We start from the raw sequence: 14,064 nt of genomic DNA on the forward strand, positions 1-14,064 counted from the left end.
TAAGTAACATGTAATATATGTAGACTTGATGGGACATGCATAAAGCTATACTAAGTAATAAGTAACATGTAATATGTGTAGACTTGATGGGACATGCATAAAGCTATACTAAGTAATAAGTAACATGTTATATGTGTAGACTTGATGGGACATGCATAAGGCTATACTAAGTAATAAGTAACATGTAATATGTGTAGACTTGATGGGACATGCATAAAGCTATACTAAGTAATAAGTAACATGTAATATGTGTAGACTTGATGGGACATGCATAAAGCTATACTAAGTAATAAGTAACATGTAATATGTGTAGACTTGATAGGACATACATAAGGTTATACTAAGTAATAAGTAACATGTAATATGTGTAGACTTAATGGGACATACATAAGGCTATACTAAGTAATAAGTAACATGTAATATGTGTAGACTTGATGGGACATGGATAAGGCTATACTAAGTAATAAGTAACATGTAATATGTGTAGACTTGATGGGACATACATAAGGTTATACTAAGTAATAAGTAACATGTAATATGTGTAGACTTGATGGGACATACATAAGGCTATACTAAGTAATAAGTAACATGTAATATGTGTAGACTTGATGGGACATACATAAGGTTATACTAAGTAATAAGTAACATGTAATATGTGTAGACTTAATGGGACATACATAAGGTTATACTAAGTAATAAGTAACATGTAGTATGTGTAGACTTGATGGGACATACATAAGGCTATACTAAGTAATAAGTAACAGTAATATGGGTAGACTTGATGGGACATACATAAGGTTATACTAAGTAATAAGTAACAGTAATATGTGTAGACTTGATGGGACATGCATAAGGCTATACTAAGTAATAAGTAACAGTAATATGTGTAGACTTGATGGGACATACATAAGGCTATACTAAGTAATAAGTAACATGTAATATGTGTAGACTTGATGGGACATACATAAGGCTATACTAAGTAATAAGTAACATGTAATATGTGTACACTTGATGGGACATACATAAGGCTATACTAAGTAATAAGTAACATGTAATATGTGTAGACTTGATGAGACATTCATAAGGCTATACTAAGTAATAAGTAACATGTAATATGTGTAGACTTGATGGGACATACATAAGGTTATACTAAGTAATAAGTAACATGTAATATGTGTAGACTTAATGGGACATACATAAGGCTATACTAAGTAATAAGTAACATGTAATATGTGTAGACTTGATGGGACATACATAAGGCTATACTAAGTAATAAGTAACATGTAATATGTGTAGACTTGATGGGACATACATAAGGCTATACAAAGTAATAAGTAACATGTAATATGTGTAGACTTGATGGGACATGCATAAGGCTATACTAAGTAATATGTGTAGACTTGATGGGACATACATAAGGTTATACTAAGTAATAAGTAACATGTAATATGTGTAGACTTGATGGGACATACATAAGGCTATACAAAGTAATAAGTAACATGTAATATGTGTAGACTTGATGGGACATGCATAAGGCTATACTAAGTAATAAATAACATGTAATATGTGTAGACTTGATGGGATATGCATAAGGCTATACTAAGTAATATGTGTAGACTTGATGGGACATACATAAGGTTATACTAAGTAATAAGTAACATGTAATATGTGTAGACTTAATGGGACATACATAAGGCTATACTAAGTAATAAGTAACATGTAATATGGGTAGACTTGATGGGACATACATAAGGTTACACTAAGTAATAAGTAACATGTAATATGTGTAGACTTGATGGGACATACATAAGGTTATACTAAGTAATAAGTAACATGTAATATGTGTAGACTTGATGGGACATACATAAGGCTATACTAAGTAATAAATAACATGTAATATGTGTAGACTTGATGGGACATACATAAGGCTATACTAAGTAATAAATAACATATAATATGTGTAGACTTGATGGGACATACATAAGGCTATACTAAGTAATAAATAACATATAATATGTGTAGACTTGATGGGACATACATAAGGCTATACTAAGTAATAAATAACATATAATATGTGTAGACTTGATGGGACATACATAAGGCTATACTAAGTAATAAATAACATATAATATGTGTAGACTTGATGGGACATACATAAGGCTATACTAAGTAATAAATAACATGTAATATGTGTAGACTTGATGGGACATACATAAGGCTATACTAAGTAATAAATAACATATAATATGTGTAGACTTGATGGGACATACATAAGGCTATACTAAGTAATAAATAACATATAATATGTGTAGACTTGATGGGACATACATAAGGGTAGCCTAAGTAATAAGTAACATGTAATATGTGTAGACTTGATGGGACATACATAAGGTTATACTAAGTAATAAGTAACATGTAATATGTGTAGACTTGATGGGACATACATAAGGTTATACTAAGTAATAAGTAACATGTAATATGTGTAGACTTGATGGGACATGCATAAGGCTATACTAAGTAATAAGTAACATGTAATATGTGTAGACTTGATGGGACATACATAAGGCTATACTAAGTAATAAGTAACATGTAATATGTGTAGACTTGATGGGACATACATAAGGCTATACTAAGTAATAAGTAACATGTAATATGTATAGACTTGATGGGACATACATAAGGCTATACTAAGTAATAAGTAATAGTAATATGTATAGACTTGATGGGACATACATAAGGCTATACTAAGTAATAAGTAACATGTAATATGTATAGACTTGATGGGACATACATAAGGTTATACTAAGTAATAAGTAACAGTAATATGTGTAGATTTGATGGGACATACATAAGGCTATACTAAGTAATAAGTAGAATGTAATATGTGTAGACTTGTTGGGACATGCATAAGGTTATACTAAGTAATAAGTAACATGTAATATGTGTAGACTTGATGGGACATACATAAGGCTATACTAAGTAATAAGTAACATGTAATATGTGTAGACTTGATGGGACATGCATAAGTCTATCCTAAGTAATAAGTAACATGTAATATGTGTAGACTTGATGGTACATGCATAAGGTTATACTAAGTAATAAGAAACAGTAATATGTGTAGACTTGATGGGACATACATAAGGCTATACTAAGTAATAAGTAACATGTAATATGTGTAGACTTGATGGGACATACATAAGGTTATACTAAGTAATAAATAACATGTAATATGTGTAGACTTGATGGGACATGCATAAGGCTATACTAAGTAATAAGTAACATGTAATATGTGTAGACTTGATGGGACATGCATAAGGCTATACTAAGTAATAAGTAACATGTAATATGTGTAGATTTGATGGGACATGCATAAAGTTATACTAAGTAATAAATAACATGTAATATGTGTAGACTTGATGGGACATACATAAGGCTATACTAAGTAATAAATAACATGTAATATGTGTAGACTTGATGGGACATACATAAGGCTATACTAAGTAATAAGTAACAGTAATATGTGTAGATCTGATGGGACATGCATAAGGTTATACTAAGTAATAAGTAACATGTAATATGTGTAGACTTGATGGGACATACATAAGGTTATACTAAGTAATAAGTAACATGTAATATGGGTAGACTTGATGGGACATACATAAGGTTATACTAAGTAATAAGTAACATGTAATATGTGTAGACTTGATGGTACATACATAAGGCTATACTAAGTAATAAGTAACAGTAATATGTGTAGATCTGATGGGACATGCATAAGGTTATACTAAGTAATAAATAACATGTAATATGTGTAGACTTGATGGGACATACATAAGGCTATACTAAGTAATAAGTAACATGCAATATGTGTAGACTTGATGGGACATACATAAGGTTATACTAAGTAATAAGTAACATGTAATATGTGTAGACTTGATGGTACATACATAAGGCTATACTAAGTAATAAGTAACATGTAATATGTGTAGGCTTGATGGTACATGCATAAGGCTATCCTAAGTAATAAGTAACAGTAATATGTGTAGACTTGATGGGACATGCATAAGGCTATCCTAAGTAATAAGTAACAGTAATATGTGTAGACTTGATGGGACATACATAAGGCTATACTAAGTAATAAGTAACATGTAATATGTGTAGACTTGATGGGACAGACATAAGGCTATACTAAGTAATAAGTAACAGTAATATGTGTAGACTTGATGGGACATACATAAGGTTATACTAAGTAATAAGTAACAGTAATATGTGTAGACTTGATAGGACATACATAAGGTTATACTAAGTAATAAGTAACATGTAATATGTGTAGACTTGATGGGACATGCATAAGGCTATACTAAGTAATAAGTAACAGTAATATGTGTAGACTTGATGGGACATAAATAAGGTTATACTAAGTAATAAGTAACATGTAATATGTGTAGACTTGATAGGACATACATAAGGCTATAATAAGTAGTAAGTAACATGTAATATGTGTAGACTTGATGGGACATACATAAGGCTATACTAAGTAATAAGTAACATGTAATATGTGTAGACTTGATAGGACATACATAAGGCTATACTAAGTAGTAAGTAACATGTAATATGTGTAGACTTGATAGGACATACATAAGGCTATACTAAGTAATAAGTAACAGTAATATGTGTAGACTTGATAGGACATACATAAGGTTATACTAAGTAATAAGTAACAGTAATATGTGTAGACTTGATGGGACATGCATAAGGCTATACTAAGTAATAAGTAACATGTAATATGTGTAGACTTGATGGGACATACATAAGGCTATACTAAGTAATAAGTAACAGGTAATATGTGTAGACTTGATGGGACACACATAAGGCTATACTAAGTAATAAGTAACAGTAATATGTGTAGACTTGATGGGACATACATAAGACTATACTAAGTAATAAGTAACATGTAATATATGTAGACTTGATGGGACATACATAAGGCTATACTAAGTAATAAGTAACAAGTAATATATGTAGACTTGATAGGACATACATAAGGCTATACTAAGTAATAAGTAACAGTAATATGGGTAGACTTGATAGGACATACATAAGGCTATACTAAGTAATAAATAACATGTAATATGTGTAGACTTGATGGGACATACATAAGGCTATACTAAGTAATAAGTAACATGTAATATGTGTAGACTTGATGGGACATACATAAGGCTATACTAAGTAATAAGTAACATGTAATATGTGTAGACTTGATGGGACATACATAAGGCTATACTAAGTAATAAGTAACATGTAATATGTGTAGACTTGATGGGACATACATAAGGCTATAGTAAGTAATAAGTAACAGTAATATGTGTAGACTTGATGGGACATACATAAGGTTATACTAAGTAATAAGTAACATGTAATATGTGTAGACTTGATGGGACATTCATAAGGCTATACTAAGTAATAAGTAACATGTAATATGTGTAGACTTGATGGGACATGCATAAGACTATACTAAATAATAAGTAACATGTAATATGTGTAGACTTGATGTGACATACATAAGGCTATACTAAGTAATAAGTAACAGTAATATGTGTAGACTTGATGGGACATACATAAGGCTATACTAAGTAATAAGTAACATGTAATATGGGTAGACTTGATGGGACATACATAAGGCTATACTAAGTAATAAGTAACATGTAATATGGGTAGACTTGATGGGACATACATAAGGCTATACTAAGTAATAAGTAACAGTAATATGTGTAGACTTGATGGGACATACATAAGGCTATCCTAAGTAATAAGTAACAGTAATATGTGTAGACTTGATGGGACATACATAAGGCTATACTAAGTAATAAGTAACATGTAATATGTGTAGACTTGATGGGACATACATAAGGCTATCCTAAGTAATAAGTAACAGTAATATGTGTAGACTTGATGGGACATGCATAAGGCTATACTAAGTAATAAGTAACATGTAATATGTGTAGACTTGATGGGACATACATAAGGCTATACTAAGTAATAAGTAACATGTAATATGTGTAGACTTGATGGGACATGCATAAGGCTATCCTAAGTAATAAATAACATGTAATATGGGTAGACTTGATGGGACATACATAAGGCTATACTAAGTAATAAGTAACATGTAAAATGTGTAGACTTGATGGGACATACATAAGGCTATACTAAGTAATAAGTAACAGTAATATGTGTAGACTTGATGGGACATGCATAAGGCTATCCTAAGTAATAAGTAACATGTAATATGTGTAGACTTGATGGGACATACATAAGGCTATACTAAGTAATAAGTAACATGTAATATGGGTAGACTTGATGGGACATACATAAGGCTATACTAAGTAATAAGGAACATGTAATATGTGTAGACTTGATGGGACATACATAAGGCTATACTAAGTAATAAGGAACATGTAATATGTGTAGACTTGATGGGACATACATAAGGCTATCCTAAGTAATAAGTAACAGTAATATGTGTAGACTTGATGGGACATACATAAGGCTATACTAAGTAATAAGTAACATGTAATATGTGTAGACTTGATGGGACATACATAAGGCTATACTAAGTAATAAGTAACAGTAATATGTGTAGACTTGATGGGACATACATAAGGCTATACTAAGTAATAAGTAACAGTAATATGTGTAGACTTGATGGGACATACATAAGGCTATACTAAGTAATAAGTAACAGTAATATGTGTAGACTTGATGGGACATACATAAGGCTATACTAAGTAATAAGTAACAGTAATATGTGTAGACTTGATGGGACATACATAAGGCTATACTAAGTAATAAGTAACATGTAATATGTGTAGACTTGATGGGCCTTTTGGTTCTTATCTACCATCAAATTCTATATTTCTATTTTAACAATGTTCTCACCCTCGTTGTCCAATTCTTATCACTCGAAGCTCATCTCCATATTTGTTCTTGATCCACTTGATTCCCTGTAACTGAGGATCCACCATCAGGGGCCAGCGCTCACAGTTAGTTAGAATGGTGGCATTTTCCGTGGACATGCGGTCAGCTGGGAGACCCTCATTCTGCCACGTAGCTACATCTGCATCATCCGTAAGCATCGTCATGGGGTCCAACGCTGGTGTCACCGGTATGGGGATCTACAAAACATGTCAGATAGTAAATCGTCTTTGCAATAATTCTAATTAAACACCTATACATCTGTTAAACATTTATAATAGCGCACTACTACATCTGTTAAACCCTTATAATAGCGCACAACTACAGCTGCTAAATCTATATAATTGTGCACTACTACAGCTGCTAAACCTATATAATAGTGCACTACTACAGCTGCTAAACCTATATAATAGCGCACTACTACATCTGTTAAACATTTATAATAGCGCACTACTACATCTGTTAAACATTTATTATAGCGCTCTACTACATCTGTTAAACATTTATAATAGCGCACTACAACAGCTGCTAAACCTATATAATAGTGCACTACTACATCTGTTAAACCTTTATAATAGCGCACTACTACATCTGTTAAACATTTATAATAGCGCACTACTACAGCTGTTAAACTTATATAATAGCGCACTACTACATCTGTTAAACCTTTATAATAGCGCACTACTACAGCTGCTAAACCTTTATAATAGCACACTACTACAGCTGTTAACCCTATATAATAGCGCACTACTACAGCTGTTAAACTTATATAATAGCGCACTACTACATCTGCTAAACCCTTATAATAGCACTCTTCTACATCTGTTAAACTTATATAATAGCACACTACTACATCTGTTAGACCTTTATAATAGCGCACCACTACATCTGTTAAACATTTATAATAGCGCGCTACTACAGCTGTTAAACTTATAGAATAGCGCACTACTACATCTGTTAAACCCTTATAATAGCACACTACTACATCTGCTAAACCTATATAATAGCGCAATACTACAGCTGCTAAACCTATATATTAGCACACTACTACAGCTATTAAACCTATATAATAGCGCACTAATGCATCTGCTAAACATTTCTAATAGCGCACTACTACAGCTGTTAAATCTATATAATAGCGCACTACTACATCTGCTAAACCTATATAATAGCGCACTACTACATCTGCTAAACCTATATAATAGCGCACTACTACATCTGCTAAACCTTTATAATAGCGCACTGCTACATCTGTTAAACCTATATAATAGCGCATTACAACATCTGCTAAACCTATATAATAGCACACTAATACATCTACTAAACCTTTCTAATAGCACACTACTACATCTGTTAAACATATATAATAGCGCACTACTACAGCTGTTAAACCTTTATAATAGCGCACTACTACAGCTGTTAAACCTTTATAATAGCTCAATACTACAGCTGTTAAATCTTTATAATAGTGCAGTACTACAGCTGTTAAATCTTTATAATAGTGCAATACTACAGCTGTTAAACATTTATAATAGTGCACTACTACAGCTGTTAAATCTTTATAATAGTGCACTACTACAGCTGTTAAATCTTTATAATAGTGCAATACTACAGCTGTTAAACATTTATAATAGTGCACTACTACAGCTGTTAAATCTTTATAATAGTGCACTACTACAGCTGTTAAACCTTTATAATAGCGCAATACTACAGCTGTTAAACCTATATAATAGTGCACTACTACATCTGCTAAACCTATATAATAGTGCACTACTACATCTGCTAAACCTATATAATAGCGCACTACTACATCTGCTAAAACTTTATAATAGCGCACTACTACATCTGTTAAACCTATATAATAGCGCACTACTACATCTGCTAAACCTATATAATAGCGCACTAATACATCTACTAAACCTTTCTAATAGCACACTACTAAATCTGTTAAACATATATAATAGTGCACTACTACAGCTGTTAAAACTTTATAATAGCACACTTCTACAGCTGTTAAACCTTTATAATAGTGCAGTACTACAGCTGTTAAACCTTTATAATAATGCAGTACTACAGCTGTTAAACCTTTATAATAGTGCAGTACTACAACTGTTAAACCTTTATAATAGTGCAGTACTACAGTTGTTAAACCTTTATAATAGTGCAGTACTATAGCTGTTAAATCTTTATAATAGTGCACTACTACAGCTGTTAAATCTTTATAATAGCACACTACTACAGCTGTTAAACCTTTATAATAGTGCAGTACTACAGCTATTAAACCTTTATAATAGTGCAGTACTACAGCTGTTAAACCTTTATAATAATGCAGCACTACGGCTGTTAAACCTTTATAATAGTGCAGTACTACAGCTGTTAAACCTTTATATTAGCACACTACTACATCTGTTAAACCTTTATAATAGCGCACTACTACAGCTGTTAAACCTTTATAATAGCGCACTACTACAGCTGCTAAACCTTTATATTAGTGCACTACTACATCTGTTAAACCTTTATAACAGCGCACTACTACAGCTGCTAAACCTTTATATTAGCGCACTAATACATCTGTTAAACCTTTATAATAGCGCTCTACTACAGCTGTAAAACCTATATAATAGCGCACTACTACAGCTACTAAACCTATATAATAGCGCACAACTACATCTGTTAAACCTTTATAATAGCGCTCTACTACAGTTGTTAAACCTTTATAATAGTGCACTACTACAGCTGTTAATCCTTTATATTAGTGCACTACTACATCTGTTAAACCTTTATAATAGCGCCCTACTATATTATCTGAAAAACCTTTATAATAGTGCACTACTACAGCTGCTATACCTTTATAATAGCGCACTACTACATCTGTTAAACCTTTATAATAGCGCTCTACTACAGCTGTTAAACCTTTATATTAGCGCACTACTACAGCTGTTAAACCTTTAAAATAGCGCACTACTACAGCTGTTAAACCTTTATAATAGCGCAATACTACAGCTGTTAAACCTATATAATAGTGCACTACTACATCTGCTAAACCTATATAATAGCGCACTACTACATCTGCTAAACCTATATAATAGCGCACTACTACATCTGCTAAACCTTTATAATAGCGCACTACTACATCTGTTAAACCTATATAATAGCGCACTACTACATCTGCTAAACCTATATAATAGCGCACTAATACATCTACTAAACCTTTCTAATAGCACACTACTAAATCTGTTAAACATATATAATAATGCAGTACTACAGCTGTTAAATCTTTATAATAGTGCACTACTACAGCTGTTAAACCTTTATAAAAGCGCAATACTACAGCTGTTAAATCTTTCTAATAGTGCAGTACTACAGCTGTTAAATCTTTATAATAGTGCACTACTACAGCTGTTAAATATTTATAATAGTGCACTACTACAGCTGTTAAAACTTTATAATAGCACACTTCTACAGCTGTTAAACCTTTATAATAGTGCAGTACTACAGCTGTTAAACCTTTATAATAATGCAGTACTACAGCTGTTAAACCTTTATAATAGTGCAGTACTACAACTGTTAAACCTTTATAATAGTGCAGTACTACAGTTGTTAAACCTTTATAATAGTGCACTACTACAGCTGTTAAATCTTTATAATAGTGCACTACTACAGCTGTTAAATCTTTATAATAGCGCACTACTACAGCTGTTAAACCTTTATAATAGTGCAGTACTACAGCTATTAAACCTTTATAATAGTGCAGTACTACAGCTGTTAAACCTTTATAATAGTGCAGTACTACAACTGTTAAACCTTTATAATAGTGCAGTACTACAGTTGTTAAACCTTTATAATAGTGCACTACTACAGCTGTTAAATCTTTATAATAGTGCACTACTACAGCTGTTAAATCTTTATAATAGCGCACTACTACAGCTGTTAAACCTTTATAATAGTGCAGTACTACAGCTATTAAACCTTTATAATAGTGCAGTACTACAGCTGTTAAACCTTTATAATAATGCAGCACTACGGCTGTTAAACCTTTATAATAGTGCAGTACTACAGCTGTTAAACCTTTATATTAGCGCACTACTACATCTGTTAAACCTTTATATTAGCGCACTACTACAACTCTTAAACCTTTATAATAGCGCACTTCTACAGCTGTTAAACCTTTATAATAGCGCACTACTACAGCTGCTAAACCTTTATATTAGTGCACTACTACATCTGTTAAACCTTTATAACAGCGCACTACTACAGCTGCTAAACCTTTATATTAGCGCACTACTACATCTGTTAAACCTTTATATTAGCGCACTAATACAGCTGTTAAACCTTTATAATAGCACTCTACTACAGCTGTAAAACCTATATAATAGCGCACTACTACAGCTACTAAACCTATATAATAGCGCATAACTACATCTGTTAAACCTTTATAATAGCGCTCTACTACAGTTGTTAAACCTTTATATTAGTGCACTACTACAGCTGTTAAACCTTTATATTAGTGCACTACTACATCTGTCAAACCTTTATAATAGCGCCCTACTATATTATCTGAAAAACCTTTATAATAGTGCACTACTACAGCTGCTATACCTTTATAATAGCGCACTACTACATCTGTTAAACCTTTATAATAGCGCTCTACTACAGCTGTTAAACCTTTATATTAGCGCACTACTACAGCTGTTAAACCTTTAAAATAGCGCACTACTACAGCTGTTAAACCTTTATAATAGCACAATACTACAGCTGTTAAACCTATATAATAGCGCACTACTACATCTGCTAAACCTATATAATAGCGCACTACATCTGCTAAACCTATATAATAGCGCACTACTACATCTGCTAAACCTTTATAATAGCGCACTACTACATCTGTTAAACCTATATAATAGCGCACTACTACATCTGCTAAACCTATATAATAGCGCACTAATACATCTACTAAACCTTTCTAATAGCACACTACTACATCTGTTAAACATATATAATAGCGCACTACTACAGCTGTTAAACCTTTATAATAGCGCAATACTACAGCTGTTAAATATTTATAATAGTGCAGTACTACAGCTGTTAAATCTTTATAATAGTGCAATACTACAGCTGTTAAACATTTATAATAGTGCAATACTACAGCTGTTAAATCTTTATAATAGTGCACTACTACAGCTGTTAAAACTTTATAATAGCACACTTCTACAGCTGTTAAACCTTTATAATAATGCAGTACTACAGCTGTTAAACCTTTATAATAGTGCAGCACTACGGCTGTTAAACCTTTATAATAGTGCACTACTACATCTGTTAAACCTTTATATTAGCGCACTAATACAGCTGTTAAACCTTTATAATAGCGCTCTACTACAGCTGTAAAACCTATATAATAGCACACTACTACAGCTACTAAACCTATATAATAGCGCACAACTACATCTGTTAAACCTTTATAATAGAGCTCTACTACAGTTGTTAAACCTTTATAATAGTGCACTACTACAGCTGTTAAACCTTTATATTAGTGCACTACTACATCTGTTAAACCTTTATAATAGCGCCCTACTATATTATCTGAAAAACCTTTATAATAGTGCACTACTACAGCTGCTATACCTTTATAATAGCGCACTACTACATCTGTTAAACCTTTATAATAGCGCTCTACTACAGGTGTTAAACCTTTATATTAGTGCACTACTACAGCTGTTAAACCTTTAAAATAGCGCACTACTACAGCTGTTAAACCTTTATATTAAAACACTACTACAGCTGTTAAACCTTTAAAATAGTGCACTACTACATCTGTTAAACCTTTATAATAGCACTCTACTACATCTGTTAAACCTTTATAATACTGTCTACTACAGTTGTTAAACCTTTATAATAGCACACTACTACAGCTGTTAAACCTTTATATTAGCACACTACTACAGCTGTTAAACCTTTATAATAGTGCACTACTACAGCTGTTAAACCTATATAATAGAGCACTACTACATCTGTTAAACCGTTATAATACTGTCTACTACAGTTGTTAAACCTTTATAATAGTGCACTACTACATCTGTTAAACCTTTATAATAGCGCCCTACTATATTATCTGAAAAACCTTTATGATAGTGCACTACTACAGCTGCTATACCTTTATAATAGCGCACTACTACATCTTTTAAACCTTTATAATAGCGCTCTACTACAGCTGTTAAACCTTTATATTAGCACACTACTACAGCTGTTAAACCTTTATATTAGCGCATTACTACAGCTGTTAAACCTTTATAATAGCGCACTACTACAGCTGTTAAACCTTTATATTAGCGCACTACTACAGCTGTTAAACCTGTATAATAGCGCACTACTACATCTGTTAAACCTTTATATTAGTGCACCACTACAGCTGCTAAACCTGTATAATAGCGCACTACTACATCTGTTAAACCTTTATATTAGCGCACTACTACAGCTTCTAAACCTTTATAATAGTGAACTACTATAGCTGTTAAACCTTTATAATAGTGCTCTACTACAACTGCTAAACCTTTATAATAGCACACTATAATAGCACACTACTACATCTGCTAAACCTATATAATAGAGCACTTCTACAGCTGTTAAACCTATATAATAACACACTACTACCTCTGTTAAACCTTTATAATAGCGCACTACTACAGCTGTTTAAACCTTTATAATAGCGCAATACTACAGCTGCTAAACCTATATAATAGTGCACTACTACATCTGCTATACCTATATAATACCGCTATACTACAGCTGTTAAACCTTTATAATAGCGCACTACTACAGCTCTTAAACCTTTATAATAGCGCACTACTACAGCTGCTAAACCTTTATAATAGCGCACTACTATATCTGTTAAACCTTTATAATAGTGCAATGCTACAGCTGCTAAAACTTTATAATAGCGCATTACTACAGCTGTTAAACCTATATAATAGTGCACTACTACAGCTGTTAAACCTTTATAATAGCGCACTACTACAGCTGCTAAACCTTTATAATAGTGCACTACTACAGCTGTTAAACCTTTATAATAGCGCACTACTACAGCTGCTAAACCTA

General features: G+C 32.3%; 1 protein-coding gene across 1 annotated transcript in view; it reads right to left on the reverse strand.

The window, feature by feature from the left end:
* The window catches only part of DNAH9 (dynein axonemal heavy chain 9), a 739,144-nt gene that overhangs the window by 248,695 nt on the left and 476,385 nt on the right, over positions 1 to 14,064 (reverse strand). Inside the window, exon 52 of the mRNA XM_053688948.1 lies at positions 6,937 to 7,172. Within this exon, the coding sequence (XP_053544923.1) occupies positions 6,937 to 7,172 (236 nt within the window). The remainder of the gene's footprint in view (positions 1 to 6,936; positions 7,173 to 14,064) is intronic.

The sequence above is a fragment of the Bombina bombina genome, chromosome 1 (assembly GCF_027579735.1).
Source record: "Bombina bombina isolate aBomBom1 chromosome 1, aBomBom1.pri, whole genome shotgun sequence".
Classification (NCBI taxonomy): domain Eukaryota; kingdom Metazoa; phylum Chordata; class Amphibia; order Anura; family Bombinatoridae; genus Bombina; species Bombina bombina.